The sequence below is a fragment of the Hippoglossus hippoglossus genome, chromosome 3 (genome assembly GCF_009819705.1).
Source record: "Hippoglossus hippoglossus isolate fHipHip1 chromosome 3, fHipHip1.pri, whole genome shotgun sequence".
Classification (NCBI taxonomy): Eukaryota; Metazoa; Chordata; class Actinopteri; order Pleuronectiformes; family Pleuronectidae; genus Hippoglossus; species Hippoglossus hippoglossus.
Genome location: NC_047153.1, coordinates 3,432,784 through 3,452,161, shown reverse-complemented (window position 1 = coordinate 3,452,161; position 19,378 = coordinate 3,432,784). Strand labels below are relative to the sequence as shown.

Sequence of the window (19,378 nt, the reverse complement as noted above, 5' to 3'; positions counted from 1 at the left end):
GCGCTAAAAATCAAACAAAAAGAAGAAATCCCCCAACTTGTATCAGTTAATGTGCTTCCAGTTCGTTCCAGTCTCTAATCAAAACAAGGGGAATCTAAGAGGTGAGAGCAGAGAGTCCGGGGAGGGGGAGACAGAAAGGTGAGGAGGACAGTTAGTGTTTAGCTGAGGGCCAGAGGGGTTTATTATGAAGGACTGAGAGAGTGTGTGTGTGTGTGTGTGTGTGTGTGTGTGTGTGTGTGTGTGTGTGTGTGTGTGTGTGTGTGTGCGCGCATGCAGCGTCAAAGCCAGCGAGAGGGCAAAGGTCAAAAGTCTGAAAGGACAGGAAATTAGCCACACCTGTGGATTTAGGGAAAAAGCTGCTGCTAGAAGCGCTTGAAACTTCAACAGCGAATCTGTCCATGCAACACATTTTCTTTAAAAAAACTCTTTTGCAGAAGTAAATGGTACATTTACTTTTCATACGGGCTCAGTATTCATTCATCTCTCCACCTATATGCTCCCCCCAGGAACCAAATCCATCTCCATCTCTGTGACAGGACAAAGACTGAAGACTGAAGTCACTCACGCTGACACAGGGACGCTGCGGAAAACGTCCCACGGATCCAGAAACACTCACTTTACATGCTGCAGCCACAAATCACCCACAGACGCACACATGCATCTCACTGCTATTCTTCAACATTCAGATTAAGTATCGCACAAAGCTCGGTTTACGTCACATCTGAGACGAACCTGCGCAATATCATTTTAAATCGTAAAAATAGAGGAGGAGCGCCAGCTGCAAGTCTCAAAAGACAAATACACCCTGAAATTGTGCAATATTCTGTATCTGTTCTGCAGCAAGTTGTTTTGATTGTTGGTTTTTATGACAATGTTAAGCAATGCACAGGATATGATGGTGTTTCTCCTGCTGTTTTCCATTCGATCGGGAATCTGAGGGATCAGAAAATCCTTTTAACCATCGCTCTCTACACAGGCTGCTGTACGAGCTCGTATTTAACACATACAGTTCCGCGTGTTCAAAAGGAGGCATATACATGCAAACACATTGAAATGTAGCACATTGGATTCCACTTGTTTACCTTGTGCTTTTAAAACGACAAAAACATCAAGTCCAACTGAACTTTCATGGGGATTCATAGAATTCTTTTAAATGTTGAAATTCAAAATTTGCTGCATCTTTTTCAGGCTCCTCTTTACTCTTCTGCCCGACAAAAGAATAAAGATGTTTTATTCTGAGCATGGCCCAATTTACTTTCAGCTGGAGTCAGCTGGCGGGAGATCATTTCTCCTCCTCTCTCCTTTCCTCTCTCCTTTCCTCTAAGATTTTATTTTCAGACCTACCTGTCAGCATCTCCCTGGCCCGTCGACGTTTTCCGATGGAGCGTCTCTCGGACGGCGGCCATGCTGTCGGGCAGGCGGTTCAGGCGCCGCGTGTACAGTCCCAAACCTCCGTCAGTCATGTAGCTGCAAAACACAACAGAACACATCATAAAACATGACGAACATGCCGAATTAAAGGTTCTCTGGACAGGATGATTTGAAGTCGGGCAGCGCCACACTTTGTTTTGGGAGTTTGGCCACAGAGTTAACACACTCGGTTCCTCAGAGCCGCCTTTTGTTGGACGCAGAGCAGGAGGAGCTACCCATCCGTCTCGTTTTTCAGGCCGAGGCAGAGCCCTCATCAATCAGGCCTGAACGTTTGGCGAAAAGCAGCCACACAAACACTGAGGACAGCAAAGTGTCTGGGTGAAGACACATCTCTCTCATGTGGCCTCACAGTGGTGTTTAAGAGGAGCGGCAGTGCGGAGGACAGAGGACAGAGGACAGAGGACAGAGGACGAGTCTGTTCGTTTCTTCGGATATGGACATTCATCACCGACGCAGGTTAACTTGGTCATTCCGTTCATTGCTTACTGTGAAATGACATGTGCCCGGACTTGATCTATTGGTTGTTGGGGTTTGACCGGTCGCAGCAGCTCCAGTCTGAAGCTGAGGCCCTCAACACAAACATTCCCATCAAACTAAAACAAACCTTAACTAACTCCGCAAATATTTACCCACGGAGGAGATTCCCAATGGAACTAAATATTGACTCATTCAGCTCAGGTGTAACTTAACGAGATGCTTGAGGTTTTAAACGGTAAGAAGGCTTCCTGTGTGGGGCTGTGACGATTCGCTCTCTGAGTGGATAAATAAAGTTGCAGCCACTCAAACACTTTTCTGTGTTATCTCAGAGTGGATCTCAGCAAAAGGGGGAAGCCAGCGCACAAACACACATTTATAACTACATGTGTATACAGTACATACACACAGTGCAGAGTTTCCTACGGACAGAGCCTCTTTGTGTGAGCTGCAGTCAAACAGAATCAACATCTGAACTGCGGCACGGAAGCGTAACAGCAACCAGAAGTGAGCAGAGAGCAAACCAAACCAAGCCTTTGTGATGTTTACAGCTAGCTACAGATGGTTCTTAGCTCAGCCAGAGCTCTTTCTATATGGTTTTCTTTTAGTGCATATTCAAAACGTATCAAGAGCAACATAAGCATTCATTTGGAGTTCTTTAAACTCGGGTTTGGGCTCCACCACCTTTCCAAGAATAATACGAAAGAATTCTTAGCTGCTGTACAGTCGATCTTTCATTTCTTTTAAAATGTTGTGTGGATGAGAGCTGAGTTTGGTTACGTTTGGTTTAGGTTTGAAAACAATGAGCTGACAGAGGCTAAACAACCCAGTGATCGTTTGTTAAACAGAAACAAAGCAGCAGATCCTCACTTTTAACTGGAACTGGCATTTTGACTTGATAAATGAGTTAAATGATTGTTTTTCCTTTTACTGTTTTCATTTTGGTTCTGACTTATATCCTTTACAGCAGCAGACCACATGTATTTTCCCACCGGAACGTGAATGAATGGCTAATCTCTCAGGTCATCTGGTAGCGCTCCGCTAATCTCTCCCAAGAGTCCAAACTAAACAACCAGATTCAGCTTCTTTTTCTTTTTTTTCACCATGCACCAACAGAGCTACAACAAACTTTGAGATAAAAGACGATTCCCAGATTAAAAAACCTTGAAATGAAGCATTCATCAGTAATTATTCCAATGGTTTGTATCATTTTAATTTGTGTTATTGTTTGTATTCAATGTAGTATTTCAAGCATTAGGAATTTCTTTCTTGAATTCAGTGGCTATGGGCAATATAAAGTAACGTTTCTTGTGCTGAATCAAATTATTGTCAAACAATAGATCAGCAGTGAAAACACAACTTCTCTCACAGACGGAAGAGAACACATGTTGTGCGTCAGATTCGGCAATAACAGGAGAGACAATGAGAACAAGTGGGAATACTGGGGTCCTCTGACAGATCCACTCTGGGGGGGGGGGGGGGTCCGCTGTCCTCTATGGGGACCATCCATCATCCCAAAGTCACCTTGAAGACAAAACGGGCAGTTTCTCCCTCTCTATATTTATGATGACAGTTGACATAATACATTTCCGGATCAGACAAAGCGTCCTCACAACGATGGTGTCAAAACTAAATTTGTCCACTTTGACCACAGACACACACATCTCTCCTTCACACCAATGACTAACTGAGCCTCCCTGTTAACCTGTAACCTTCTGCAGCAGGGGAAACGTGTCCAAACAGGACAAGTTTATGAGCCACAACCGAGCAGCGACGCAGAGTTTACTCAGCCAAGCAACTGAACTGAAGCAGAAGTTCCACAGGGGATGAAACTGCAGAGATGTTTTGACGTGCGCTGTGATACCGATATCGGGAGGGAACTCACAGACGGGCACGCTCTGGAAGAACCGCAAACACACACCCTGACGTACCTTTCTGCCCGAAACATGGAAGCACAGATAATCCAAAGCAGAGTAAACACGTCCAGGTGAGGGGTTGATCCCTGTTGATAAAGATCTCCAAAGCAGAGGTTTCTCAAACCGTCTGGCTACTGTCTGTTATCACGTCTGTGCCTGTGAGTCCGATCTGCTGCCGGGGCGGATGGTGTCAGCAGGTGAGAGCGCCTTGGAGCATGGTGATATCAGAGGTGAGCGCAGGCTGTCAGTGAAGCCAGAGAGCGAGCGTCCATGTGCAGACTGAGTGAGTAGGAGTCGCTCTGTGGGAGCTCAGTGTTGGAATGCAGCCGCGCTCTCTCTGCCCCACATGATTTGTCTGTCTGAGAGAGGTGGAGGTGGAGGTGGAGGAGGGATGGGAGGAAAGGAGGGAGGGAGGGAGGCAACATAGCCACAAGCTAAGGAGGTGAGGGGGTGTGGTTGGTGTGTGGGGGGGGGGGGGGATTCCTCATCCTCAGGGGCCAGAGAAGCCAGAAGGAGAAACAGAGGAGGGGGTTGGAGACTGAACGAAACCACGGCAGATGAACGTGGTGTCGTCTGTCGTGTTGTCATGTTGTGATGTTGTCATGTTGTCATGTTGTCATGTTGTAGGATTCAAAGACAAAACAAATCAACCATCACCACAAGTGGAGCAAATCAATTATCCCTCAATTATCTTCTCAAATCACGGATGAGTCTCTTAGTCTATGGAAGATGTTTTCACCTCAGATAAGGAGGTTATATTTTTGTTTGTTAGTAAGTTAGCAGGATTAACAGAATTTTGTTTTTCTTTCCCTTTCTTTAACATGGTGAGAGCTTAGGCATGTTTAAAGGGACTGATGTGTACGTGATGTGCTGCAGATCCAAATAGAAATCTGCATCTAGTGAATTTAGATGTGGTTTCACGAGGGGACTGCTGGGCCTCGGTGGAGGTCTGAACTCTACTGAGCGACATTCTAGTTGGAAATATAATTTCCCAGAGGAGTAGGTGATGTCTTTAAATTGCTTCAGACCAAGAAATATTGATTTTACATTGTTATAAAACAAAGAAAAGCAGCAAACACTTACAGTTAAGACGCTAAAAACATGGAATAACTATTTTTTGGGAATAAATGATGAATACTTCTACAGATTGTTTTGATATGTGAAATGCGGACACAGCTGATCAATCCTCATTTAACACTGGTGGTAAATACGCAGCAGACTGGTTTCAATTTAAATTAAAACATTTAAAAAACATTTCTTTTAACCTCTGCCAATGTTTTCATGTCTGTTTGTTAGTTAGAAGCACTTCCATCAAATTAAATTGGGGGCGGGGCTTAAATCAAGGAAATTAAACCATTCTATTTTGGAGCACATCTGGATAAACGAGTGGATCCAGGAGTTTTTCCCACTTCTGTAACACGGAGAGATAGATCTGTGTGCAGGGTCAGACTCCAGCAGAGGTGAGGGAGAAAAGGTCTTGTTTAATACGTCGGACTCTGTCGGAGAAACATCTCAACAGAAACAGTGAACTGCTGCTACACCAACTCCTCCTCTCTGGGTAAACATCCCAGCTCAGTGTGGAAGAACCAGTTAGTTGATGCTAACACGCCTGAGATAGAGCCGACTGCTAACTGGCCTGAGGACGTAGGGAAGAGGGGGGAGGTTATCAGTCTGCGTCGGCTTTAAATGGTTAACCCACGGGGCGGCTCCACCCACCATGCACACACCCACATGCCTGCACCCCCACCCACCCACACACACACACACACACACACACACATTTAAACACAAATACACTTAATGCCTCTGCAGTTTCCACCCCCTCAAACACACCAGCTTCCACGGGAATAAAAGCTCATTTCACCAGACATCCATCAACTTTGTCCCCTGGGTTCATGTAGCTGAGGGCATCGAATACACACACCAGGCATGTTGTGTATGTGTTACACACACACACACACACAACAGATTACAATGCAGTTTCAATCTGTAGGTGCCATCCATCCTCAATTTAAACAACTCAAATCCAGTGCAAAATAACCGTATGTCTTCATTCTGCGTCAGTGCAGACACAACAGAAAAATACAAAACAAGCAGGTTTCAGCTTCTCACATTTCAGGATTTGCTCATTTTCTTTGCTTCATTCCAGTGGAAATTAAATATCTTTTGAGTTTTTAAGAATTTAAAGATGTTACCTTGAGCTCTGGAGAACTGCGATTGGCATTTTTCACACTTTCTAACAAAAAAATTTACCATTAACACCTGAAATCTGCTGATCTGACATCAGATCATCTCGACTTCCTCCTCCAAACCAGCCTGGATATCAAGTTTCCACCTGTTCCCATCACTCACCTGTCCAGGTGTGGCCGTGGCTCAGCCTCTGTCTGCGCCGCCACAGATTCAGACCCTTCGAGTGCTTGAAGAACACTTAGCTCCTCTGACTCGTACGGCCGCCTCAGGGCCGGTGAATCAGTGCGAGTGCATCAGGGTCAGAGGAAGTCATTCTCGCTCCAGAAAGAGCGAGATGTGTTTTGCTGACAACACAGAATCTTTTTCTACATTTACATCCATCACCAGAAGCCCGGTGTGTCTGTCTCTGGATGTTCGATGCCACCTGAAGGTGCCGTTTTCTGCTTCATCTGATGATAACGATGACAGCGGGAGTTTAAATTGCACAGTGCTACAGCCAAGGTATGCAGGAGGCCTGTTGCAACATGGACAGTGGCTCGGAGAGAGCAAATAAACTGGTTGTCGTCGTATCGGTGTCTCTGCATCTGCACACAGAGCGATGGGATCTGAGCTGTTAGAGAATTAAAGGCTGCTAATGCTGTTGATGCTAAACTGAGGGAGATCATCTGACACCTGACGGGAGGCCTGTGAGCAAGGCACTACTGCCCTCTTCTGGCAAGCTGGCATTCAAGAGAGCTCAGCCAATAGGGTCAAATGAAACATACAAATTAGAGTGTTCAGAGTTTGTTATCTTTCTTTCTTCCTTTCTGTCTTTCTTTTTTGTTTATTAGATGGAATTTTTTTATTTTTTTATTGAAATATATTCTTTAAGATAAGAAAACTGTGTAAAATGCCCGTCACATCTTCCCAGAGCTGAAGGTGACGTCTTCAAATTGGTTGAAAGTTGAAAGTTGAAAGTTGAAAGTTGTTTTTACAACCCAATGACACACAGAGGCAAACAGCAAACCTTCATCATCATCTTCATCATGGAGAAGCTGATGTTTTGCATTTGGAGCCAAATGAACAAACCTGTTAACTTTCTGTCGACTGACTTTTTGGATTTATTGATTATTGTTTCAGTATTAGCAATTTCCTCACCAACTTGTAAGGTTAAAAATGACCATCAGTGTATATTCCACTCACCCGCTGGTGACATCATCGGTGCGTGCAGCGTTCTTTGTCAGCACGTCTCCATCGCTCATGTACCCGGTGACCTCCATGGCGATGCCGTCCAGGTCGATGTCCTCCCCGGCTCTGTCTCCGAGCTCCACGCTGCAAATGGCTCCTCCTCTGCCGGCCAGCTGCCGTCGGAGGTGCCCGGGGTAGAGGTAGCGTCCTCCCTGGCTGCTGCCGCTGCCCACCCGCCCACCGTAGCCATTCCCCAAAGAGGGGGCGTCGCCCGCCTGCAGACGAGGGCTGGACTGGCCCAGTCGCCATGACGACAGGGAGGGCCGGGTAGAGGTGAGGCTGAGGATGCTGCGACCACCGGCGCTGTTGTTGCTGCTGCTGCTGCAGCCGCCGCCGCCGCCGCCGCTGGTGATGTCTGTGGTGACGCTGCCGTCAAAGGTGGTTTCCAAGGTGCTGAGCAGGGAGAGAATGATACAGAGATTGAGTCACGATCTGTCACCAGAAACCAAAAGACAAGACGGGAACCAGCTGTCACTCAAAACTGATTGAGGCAAAAAGTAAAAGCACAAAACAAGTTCATCCAAAACTTCTTCGGTTGTAGTTGGAGATGAAGCCATGTAAAGAAAGGTAGATCTTCAGTAGATGGTTTTAAGACTTGATATAAAACCTCAGTTTGTAGTTTCATAGTTTCAAGTGAGGATCACACTTTAAAATCAAATCCAGATCAACTGTTTCTTCTACTTCTCACAATATTTCGCATTAATAAATAGTTCAAGCAAATAAAATCCCAAAGCGAGTTGTTGAAAACTGTATGAAATCACAGAAATTAGATTCTTTGTTCCATCATAAAACATAAAATAGGATATTAGACGTTTCAGCAGAGCCTCAAATGAACCTACGCAGCTGGGTCGGCCCTGAGATGTGAGGCCAAAGCCGAGGTCAAGCGTCCGCAGACGGGAACGTGATCAGAGCTAAAGCCCGAATCAAAGACGACATGAAAAGTCATGCCCTGCGATCAAAGTAACAAAAGACGGATGAGACGACATGGAGGGGGTAATACCTGCAAACCTAGACGGACACAGTCTGCTGAGCGCGAGGCGGTTCAGGCTCAAATCCCCGTCAGTTATCCTGATTTAACCTGTTTACCGCTCAGCCGGGGCGGCTATTGTGAGGCGCTGCACTTTGATGATCCCCAAACAGTAGAGTGTTGTTTCCCACAGATTTATACAATTCTTTATGAGCAGTGCTGACAAGGCGAAGAGAAAAACCAGCATGTTTAAAAAGCTTATTTTTTACTTTACGTGATAAATCGCCACTAACTCTCTATTCACTCGATACACTAATAGTTTCCCACTTGAAAAAACATGTACTAACTATATTTTTTTTACGTTTATTCTATTTTAAAAACCTTTAAATTACAAACATTAATCAGTTTTTTGGCATTTTGATAAAATGCTCCAGTAAAAGAAGTAAGTAAATAATCTTGTTGACAGGTTTGTAAAGTTACTCTTCACCTCTACCACTCTTTAAAAGTATTCTAGTCTCTGTACCTGTGTGTGACCTGAGTTCCTCGCAGGCTGGACATGGTCTCCTCCAGGTTTTGCCGCAGGTCTGCAATGTTCTTGACCGTTCTCAACCGCCTCGTCTCCGGGTCTTCACCTGAGTGAGACGTTCAAACAAATCAACCTCAGACAGATTCACTGAAGTGATAGGAAGTAACTGAACCACTCGGACGCAGAGACAGATCTGTGAGTGGTCACCCACCTGAGAGGTCCTCGATGGAGGGCTGGCCGGTCTTGGTGAAGGCAACGTCTCCACCTCTCCCCCCCGAGCCGCCCTCAGTGCTGGCGGTTTCCTCGTCGTCTGTTTGGGATCTGGGGGGGGGGGGGAAGAAAATGTGCGAGGGATCAAAGTGGCGAAATCATCGATTCTGAATTATTGTGCATTTAGCAGGAAACTAATATCCAGAAAATTGTCACGAAAGAGGGATAAACCTGATTAAGGAGTAAATCTGCTGTGCTTCAGGTCTTGTGACCGTGGGTCCAAAATGAACGGCTGCTAAGCCCCAAATGCCAGTAAAGTTTATCTTTGAAGGATAAAATCAATACAGTTCGGCCGCGGCCCCGGCGGCGCTGGAGGCTTTTTGAGAGGGTGACGTTTGAACGCCTCGGACACGCAGCCTTTGGTCTTTGCCTGATCCCAGACTTTGTCCTGTTTGACGACTGAACACACAAACCACAGCCTCCTGCACCGCGACGCAATTCTAAACGACGTGTAAACTGATTTTTAAACTGCTGCGTAACTTACATAATGCTACTCGACACTTTGAGGTTATTTAACGTACTTACAAGACTTAAAAACATTAGTTCTGACACAGATTCAGACCCTTCAAGTGCTCGGGCTTTTCTAGTTCATCAGTGTTTTTAGCAGTTGAGAGAAAATCATTGATCACACATTACTTGTTTTCCTTTATGACATCCCCTTTCTGACAGGTGGAGGTGGTATAATCCTGCCGGTAATGGTATTTGACAGGTATACAGTTTCTGAGGCCTGATGATGGGGGGTGGGGGTTCTCAGGGAGGTGGGGGGGTTAGCGTATGGAGGGAGAAAGGGCAGCGGTGCAGGAAGTGTCGGGAGGCTAATGAGGGGTTGTTAGAAAAGACTCATTGAGAGGCAGAGGAACCTCCTTCCTTATCACACTGGGACCAGGACAGAGGTCAGAGGCACCACAGCCACGTATGTTTGTCCAGATACACTACACACACTACACACACACTACACACACACACACGGACAAACACAGATGTGACATTCCTGGTTAACAGTCCACAGACGGCTACATCCAGATGTTGTACTTTCAGATGCTGTGTCATGTTTGTAATTTACAGATCTACACTATTCCAGAGTTATTACAGGTTTATTCACCAATTTGTATTAAAAGCATAGATGTGCTTTATCTAATTCATAATCGTATTCTGCAGCCACGCGTGATGATTCATTCTGTCAGTGAAATGGTTTTCAGGTAGAGAAAAAACAACGTCTGTCAATTACTGAACTGAAACCCAACTGAACGCTGGATATTACCCATGATCCTCTGCTTCCTGAACCTGAAGAGCTGCTGCTGTAACAAATCCACCAAACTCTGTTTAGAATTTTTCATGTTTTAAAAGTTTCCTGCTAAATATTGGAAATAAACTCTGGTTTTTAATAACTTCTGAGTCTTTTTTAACTGATCTACAGTTCAGCTTCACTCTTCAACTTTCTGGACCTGATTCTGACAATTGAAGAGATTTTCTTTAAGTGAAAAAGTTGCAGTGTTGCTTTAAACTATTAAACGTGTGAGGCAGTAAAACCGTCTATATTTTCCTACAATCTTTTGGTTTTCAGTTTTCTTAGTTTGTATTATATTCTTTTTTAATAATTGCACATTTCCTTTTATTTTCCCCTGCTTGTATTTATATTCTAAACCTTTTTGCTTCATTGCTGCTCATCTTGACCAGGACACAGAGCAGAACAGATATTGTATCTCTATGGGACCTTCCTGATTACATAAAGGATAAATACAAAGTTAAAACTGCAGATACAACAGATTTTAAACCACAGAGAATCAATCAGGGTTTAGAATGCATCCTCTCACCTGTACATGAAAGGTGCGACGGTGGCCATGTTGGGGTGGCTGTGGTGCTGTTGGGTCTGAGGTAGCTGCACGCTGACCGTGTTGCTGGCTGTGCTCTGTGTGGTGCCTCCTCCGGCCACAGGGGCGGCGCTGCTCTTGCCCTCGCTGGAGGCCAGGCTGGAGGTAGAGCTGGAGTGTCTGCTGTCCCTGTCTCTTTCCAGGGGGCCGCGGTGCATGGCGAGACCCCCTCCTAACCGCATGCTCCGAGGCCTCTCCCCTGCCTCCTTCACTGAGGAGGCCTTCCCCCCGACTCCCGGGGCTTTGCCTCCTGGCTTTGGTATTCCGCTGTGTGCAGGGGTGGAACTCTCCTTTTTCGCCGCTTTACCCCCCTTGGGAATGAAGCTGGCGATTTTAGAGGTCCTTTTATTCGAGCTGTCTGCGTCCGCGGTGACGGGCGATACTTCCTCCTTCGTCTCCTCTCCCCTGAGCTCTGTCCTGTCAGGGACCGAGACGCGTTTCCCCACCTCCTTCCCTCTGTCCTTCTCCTTCTCCTTCTCCTTCTCCTTCTCCTTCCCCCTCTCCTTCTCCTTTTCTTTCTCGAGGCCTTTGGCAGAGCTCTTCTTGGCAGTCAAAGCTCTGCTAAAAGTCCGCTGGGCGATACCCCTCAGGGCGATTTTGGGGCTGCTGGCAATTGTGGAGACAGTTGTTCCTGCGACTGGAGCCGCACCATTGCTGGTTCCATTCATTCCCGGTCTGACGTTACCGTCATCTTGTCCCAGGACATCGGTGTTGGAGCCGGTCTCCACTCTGTCCACCTGCCCTGCTCCGAGCTGCCTGGCTGGGGCAGAATTATCAGTCTGGGCCCCTGCTCCATTGGAGGAGGTGGAAGATTTGGAGCCTCCTTTACTGTTGAAGAGCTTGAGCTTCTCCAGCATTGACTTCTGAGCGACGACCTTCGGAGGAGCTTCGGTTGCTGCAGCAGTTTTGCAGGAGGAGTCTTTCTCCTGCTTGACGGACTGCATGGCAGACGTGGGGGTGCTGGTGGACGACAGAGAGGAGGAGGACGAGTGCTTGGAGCTCATCGACTTGCTCCTCCACGGCTTGCTGTTGCTGTTCGGCTGGGGAATGGCTGTGGACGAGGAGGATGAGGAGGAGTTGGAGGTAGCAGCGGGGATGCTGGTGGAGGAGCTGACGGTCACCACAGACGACGGAGCATGCTCAGTCATCACCGAAGGCTGCGAGGTCAGGCCCTCTGAGGAATCTGCATCAAAAAAGAGAGAGTTTATCAAACAATGAGTTGCAGAAATGCAGATTAGGAGAAACAAGTGGAGGAAGAATCCCGGGGAGAGAAGGGAAACCAGATGCTAAGTCTTCTTTGACCCCACACAAAGTCGCCTTATAAGGGCCTGGAGGTGGCCTCTGTTGATACAGCCAAATGTGCCATTACTTTGCTGCGGGCGAGCCACCAAAACTGTTAAAAACCCCTTAGCACTAACAATACGAGGGGACCCATCACAAGCTGTTTATTAAAACAACGAGGAGCAGGCTCAAGTGCTTTAAAGTCTCGCCAAGCAGGTCAAGTCAAGAAGCAGTGCTGCTGCACTTATAAGGCCTGGACTTATATGGGCTGCTCTTGGTCAGCAGCCCACCGCCTCACAAAGAAACACCGTCTGCTTGCATCTGCTCACAAGTGCTCAGCCCCTCGTAAATCAGATGCACGAACAGGATCAAAATACAGAGTCTAACCTGGAGATGACGGAACACAAAGATGCTGGTGCAGCAGCATCTCCACGAGCAGACTTACCGAGGACGGAAGAAGCAGGACGGCAGCAGCGGAAAGTCTCGGTGCGAGTCACTGCTCCTACTATGAAAACTAAGAGCTGCTGGAAGTCGTGCTGGAGCTTCAGACCAGTAACATTTGAATATTCAAACACCAACGGCCAGTGAGAGAGGAGAGGGCCTGTGCAGGGAGCACTGGGTGGAATGAATCATAACAGTTCCGCTGCAACGCACCACTCTTACTTAGTGAACACACACACACACACACACACACACACACACACACACACACACACACACACACACACACACACACACACACACACACAGACTTATATTTAAGTCACTGGTGCTGCTCTGTTACCACCGTTGTAAGCTCATAAATACCTCAAGACGTCACTTGTGTTAACTGTTGAGTCTTTCAAGTTATTTTCTTTTTCAAAACAACTTACAAAACAGCTGTTTGTCTCACGTGTTACTTATATATTTACGACCCCAGTGTTGTTCGTCTCTTGGAGGTTTTACCGGACGAGGGTCGAGTGATCAGCACTGTGCTTGTGTTATTTATTCATCTTTTACAACCTTTTCCGTAACAAATCAACCTGTTTTAAGAAGTCGAGGTCGTGACAGATATAGATATATTTATATTTTCAAGAGCAATAATTCAGCTTGTATTGGTCTTACAGGTTTTTACATGTTTATATATATATTTGCACTTGAAATTGGTAATTTTTGAATTATTATCTTCTACTAATTTCATTCTTATCTATCCATCCATCCATCTGTAAGTTTGGCTGGCAAACAATTAATTATCACAACCCATCTGACCCAATTCTCTGGGATTTGCCCAATGCTTTTTTATTTGATGCCAGCTCCATTAAATCCATATTTATATATAATCCATATTTAATTAAACTTTACATAGGATATTAAAAGCCAACACCTGTTTACCACTTTCTCCACTAACCCTCTGCTTCATTTCATTTTTATAGCGCCTTTCATGCTCTAATTGGAAATAGGCACCCGCTCACCGCCTCTTTTTCCTCTCCCTGGTTAGCGTTTAGTGAGAGCAGCCTGAAACAATGCAGCCATTAGGAAGTGATTAGGGCCCAATTAGCCGTGCTAGCAGTTAGCAATCGGAAAAGTGGGTCAGGTTGCTAATAGCCGGCTTCCTATTGGAGAGGGGGACCTGCTGTGATTATGGAGCAGGCGGAGAGAGAATAAGTGGACTGGCACCGCAGGTTGGGGATGAGTGAAGCTTTGATGTTGGCCAGCGGAGGACGGGCTGTGCTGACCGTGAACGGGGTCGGCTCGGATTTCGGGTCAGAAAAGGAACAGAGGAAGAAAGGCAGGGGGACACGGAGAGGCCCCCGGACACTCGGACAGCGGGACACTGGACCCAGTGACCGGCCCTGACACGCTCCAGTTAGGTCGAGGGAAAGTGGTCAATCTTCAACGTGTCGGGTCAGAAGTGCTTGAACCTCAGCGTCCAAACAGACAAGGGGTCAATCCAAATAATCAGAAGTGTTTTCTGCTGTTTCAACACCAAAACTTTAATTTGTCCTTTTAGAGATGTCGCCTAAAGATGGAGTAGAGATTTGATATAAAAACACTTTGATGCTACGCAGGAAACGCACGGTTGACGACAACAACAATAAATGGTTAAAAACCCGGTGGACAAATGACTTAATATTCGTCTGGCAGCACTTTGAGAAACCAGATTAGATTAGCAGCACAACGAGCCCTCGCCGACGCACTTCTCCTTCGAAAAATAAACAAACAATTGTCTGAACATGTCCTGACAACGGGTCACTGACCTAATGACCCCCGTGCAGCCTCGGGCCAAAAAATCCTGGAGTCAAACTGCTGCTCGCTCACTGCGCTGGTTCCTCAATCTGCTCGAGGAAACACGCTGAAAGAATTTTCGTATTTACAACTAAACTACTTAATTGCTTCAGTCAGTAGAGGTTTAAGATAAAGAGCAGAAAATGACAGGAAAAACCCGGGGCCTTCGCTTCTGCCATAGAAACCCGCCTCACACTCTAACACGGCGTGTTCAAGGCGGGAATGTTGCACCTCGTCGTTATGTTTAAAACGTACGAACGTGGATGGAGGGGGACATTAATATTCCACCATTACAGGCAGAGCAGGTGGTCAGGGTTGGAGGTGGAACAGAGGCACAGGACGCCTCTGATTCCGGAGCTCCGTCACGCATCTAACATCTCATACAGTAATATATCGGCCTGTTTGGTTCAGTGTAAACACGTAAAAGTTGCGTAATGAAGGATGTGCTTAATGGCAATGTAACGGCGTCTCTGTATAAAAGGGGCTTTTGTCTCCGGGTCTGTCAAACTGCCTACTGCTCTGTCCTGATAACATGAAGGCTTTGTAGGAAGAGGCCTCAAAGCTGCTTTTCACGGACTGTCACACTCAAAGTGTACGTTTCTGTGCGTTTAATGCCTGACAACCCTGAAAACCGTGTAATTTCACGCAAGTGTCAACACTCTGACATGTGCGTGCATGTCAAATTCGGGAGAAAGGCGGTTGTTTGTTCTGCTCCGCGACTTCAAAGACCAGAAAACACTTTATGTTTGTCGGACCTGGTTCGAGGAGCGAAGCCGCTCTGCAGAGCTGCGTGAACACACTTCACACACACACACACACACACACACACACACACACACACACACACACACACACACACACACACACACACACACACACACACGCAGAAAGACAAGCGTTAAATGCATTAGAGGTAGCGTCGGCTGACACTGTTTAGACATCACAAGCTCTCCAAACCCGTCAAACTCATGGTCGCACCGGTCACAAGACACAAAGCTAAACCTTCTCAGTCCTGACCTGAGAGTGCCCTGCTTACATGGAAGTCACACATTACATATAGCGAGAATGAGAAAAACATGTTTGTGCTTTAAAACCCGTGGTGTTTGGGCATGTGAGAGCCACTTCTCCCTGATTCGTCAGCTTGATTTCATTTACAGGAAACCTTCATGGACGTGTAATTTGGAATCTGTGCAAATGATGTGGAGTTGGAGGCGGCAGGTCTTTGCTTACTCATCATGTTGGGGTTTCAGAGGCCTGCGCTCTCTCTCTCTCTCTCTCTCTCGCTCTCGCTCGCCTCAGTCATTGTGCTCCAAAAAGTGAGAGGGACAGCCGGCCTTTGTGCCGAGACTGAAACTTTTTAAAGTTTCTCCACATGAATACACTCAAACAGTGACGCTACAGCTCATCAGAAGGCTATTCATTCAGCGAGGGCACACAAACACACACACACACACACACACAGCAAAACATGGAGACGTGCACATACACAACACACACACACACACACACACACAACCACAGAGCGCTCTGTCACTAGGTGGACACCCAGCCGCTGTCACCTTATGTTAACACGGAGCGCAGGAGAAGACTCAGGTCGACTGTGCAGCCGTGCAGCGACGTGACTCCATTCTGGTGTCACTGCCATTGACACACAGCAGCTCGGGCCTCACAATAGAAGCTGCAGGTGTCTCTGCAACCATCTGAACCTGCAGCAACACTGTCCCACAACATGCATGTGCAACACAACGTGCATCTTTGACTTTGAATCAATCCTCGGTGACAAAAGGACATTTTAAATCAGTGTCAGCTTCATAGATTAGAAAAAGACACGTCTGCTTTCTATTCTACAATCGATCAAGATTCATTTCTCTTCAACAACAGCAACAAACAAGTCAAACTGACTAGTCCCAGCTTCCAACTTCCCAAATGTTCAATGCAAACCTCAAGTTATTACTCCATATAAAACTAAGACCTGCAGGCCTACAGCTCAAGGTGATCTACAAGTGCAAGCTGACAAACCTCATGGGTGCTGCAGGCGTCCAGCAGGAGCAGAGACAGAACGAGAGGAGAGGAGGAGGTGGACATGAGAGCAGGGGACAGTCCCACACCATGTCCAGCCATCCAGAGAGTGCAGGAGGAGGAGGAGGAGGAGGAAGAGGAGGAGGAGTGTGGTGCAGCGCTATGGCAAGAGGGGAGGGGCTTGGCTGTATGTCAGGGCAAGGTTGACCAGTGTTTCTTATTTTACCTGCTGCCAATCATGTGACCTGTTCCTCCCAAACACAGAGGTATTTTTTTATCTTTGAACTGAGCTCGGTTCCCTTAGTTTTCCAGTTTTTATGACGAGCTAAGCTAAATGCAGCATCACATTGAGCATCCAGAGATGAGAAGAGTTTTGATCATCTCCGTGCAAGAAAGTGAAAAAGGGTTCAACTCTTCCTTTTTCTACCAAAAACCTGCAAACACTTCTGCAACTAACACTAAGCATTTTTATAAAAACTGAATTTCTTTCCATGAGAACCTGCAGCTTTCTTTCTCACCGTCCGTGAACATGTCCACAAACTGTCCACCCATCTCCAGTGGAGCTGCACATCAGAATAAATGCCCAACAGAGCTGCTTACAGTGGTGGTCCCAGTTAATTTGTCACCGTTTAAACACAGACAACAGACTCTCTCTCTCTCTCTCTCTCTCTCTCTCTCTCTCTCTCTCTCTCTCTCTCTCTCTCTCTCTCTCTCTCTCTCACACACACACACACACACTTTCGTCCCGTCTCTCTCTGGGCGGTCGGAATTCTCTGTCTAATGCAGGGTAATGAGTTTAGGCTGTGAACACTAACACAGTCTATATAAAGCCTTGGCTCACTGAGTGGTGACAGAGGCTATTTCAACACGGGTCCAACTAAACACGCTGCCAAGCGCGCTCAGCCTGTGTGCTGCAGAACTCGCTGGTTAGGACGAGTTAAACTGGGTCAGAGCAGTTTGGAATAAACACACGTGAAAGTGCACAGGTCTATTCTGGAATCTGGTGCAGGCCTCCAGTAAATCCAGATTTTATGATCTGCAGATAAAGTCGCTGCATTTAGAAGTTTGACGTTAAAAGACCTGTTGCTCTTCTGCAGAGGCGATGTCAGGGTCATTGACTCTAATGGGGATTAACCTCTCCAGTAGTGGAAAATAATGTGCACATTCATTTGTCATTAGTACTAATGAGCCTCATCATTAGTAGAAAAACACGAGCAACTGTGTTTGACTGGTGATTCGAAGGAAAAACCAAAAGGTGCAAACCAGTGGGCAGGGAAACTTACGCAGAGAAATTAACTATGAATCTCAAGGAGCTTTCAGGTAGAAAAAAACATTCAATAATATTCAATAATAATAATTAAAACCCTGCTGCAACCTCTCCACCTGTGGAGATGAACACCATCATCACACCAGAGGACCAGAGGTCACAATCACAACTTACTGTGTCCACGAGGAATTATTCAGTTGAAAGCATTTTGAGTTTAAGCTCATGTATTTTTCATTTCTCAGCACGGCTGAAGGGGATGCATTCCTTTCTGGCTCAGATTTTAATATTTCCTCTTGGTCCCAAAGCAACACAGCTAACTTGCATTCTCAAGTACGATAACAAAAAGCACCCGGAGGATTCATAATTCAAATCAGACACACAGCAGCGAGAGCGTTTCTAGCTGGAGAGTTTATTTTGTAACTCAAATAGGAGCATAAAGATATTTCAGTGTGAAAGTTTGACCACACTCTCATCGCTCTGTGTCCACGGGGAGTTGTGTTCTCGCTCCGGTCACACGGCTTCCATTCATACCAACGTGTGTGTGCTTTGGATTGTGCAACGCGAGGCCTACCTTTGTTCAGGTGCGAGTTGGCTTTGGTCTTGTCACTGAAGCCCTGGCTGCGTCTGTTCCCGGCAGCACTGACCGAGCCTCGGGGAGGGATGTCACCGCCGGCAGTGGACGCCCTCGTTGTGGGGCCGGGAAGTCTGATGGAGAGAGAGGGAGGACAGAAGAGAGGCGAGAAGAAAGACAGAAAGAGAGAGAGAGAGAGAGAGTGGGACGTAAACAGGCCACAAAGTTTAGTTTGTTTATCACAGACTCGGTGGGTGATGACATTAGAGGAGAACATCTGGTTTAAAGTCTTGATCTCACACAGACACACAACAGGTTCCACCGGGTTTACGACACCTTCACTAAGGACAGACATCTTGTCTACAGCCTGTAAACTCAAACAGGAGGGTATCACTTACGTTTAGGACCGAGAGCACGGGGGTCACTGCCGAGCTGCACTTTTACTACACATTTATTGAACACAGTGGAAAAGGTGAGTGGAGCGTCTACAGGACGGGTGCAAACTACAACACAAGTCTAACAGCTACATCACGTTTCAGGCAGAAGCCGCCAGTAACGAAGCTTTCACTGTAAAAACAAATCTTTTATTGTTACTTGTCCAAGATCTTATGTCCCCGTGTTAAGAAAAGTGCTGCACAAATAAAGTCATAAATATTTATAAGCTGTTTAAACTAGCAGCTGCCAAAATCTGACCATGAATCTAGACTTTGTTTTCCACATTTTCAGTTTGTAACCTTCCACATCCTGAATGTTAATGAACTCATTACGTAAATTATTGGTTTCTGAGGGGAAAGGTTCTCTTCCTGGGCTGCGAGGTCGAACCCACCTCAGATTTATGATTACACTCACCGAACCCGGTGGACGGGTTGGTTACGAGCCAACGACCATCTCATTAACTTCTGGAGTGGATTCGATGAAACGGGTGGATGCATTTTTTCATCTGACTTAACATTAAATGCTTTGGGAATTTCTTAAGATACTGGAATGGCACTCGATCCAGATTTTTAATTGGATATACACCAAATTGTGCAACACTCAAAAATACATTATTCCACGTGAAATTAACAAAAAAGTATTTTAAAAAATGGTGGATAAACCCTGGT

At 46.3% G+C, this 19,378-nt stretch overlaps 1 protein-coding gene across 10 annotated transcripts in view; it reads right to left on the bottom strand.

The window, feature by feature from the left end:
- The window catches only part of nav2a (neuron navigator 2a), a 198,131-nt gene that overhangs the window by 38,876 nt on the left and 139,877 nt on the right, over positions 1-19,378 (bottom strand). For 7 of the 10 annotated variants that reach the window (XM_034615021.1, XM_034614978.1, XM_034614986.1 and 4 more), the window contains 6 exons: positions 18,276-18,409; positions 10,816-12,055; positions 8,943-9,052; positions 8,729-8,837; positions 7,194-7,631; positions 1,345-1,467 (listed from right to left, as the gene is read on the bottom strand). In XM_034615021.1, the coding sequence (XP_034470912.1) occupies positions 1,345-1,467; positions 7,194-7,631; positions 8,729-8,837; positions 8,943-9,052; positions 10,816-12,055; positions 18,276-18,409 (2,154 nt within the window). Of the gene's footprint in view, positions 1-1,344; positions 1,468-7,193; positions 7,632-8,728; positions 8,838-8,942; positions 9,053-9,172; positions 9,323-10,815; positions 12,056-12,290; positions 12,296-16,437; positions 16,505-18,275; positions 18,410-19,378 lie in introns of those variants that run through there. The other 3 variants (XM_034615040.1, XM_034615048.1, XM_034615056.1) reach the window with 3 other exon arrangements.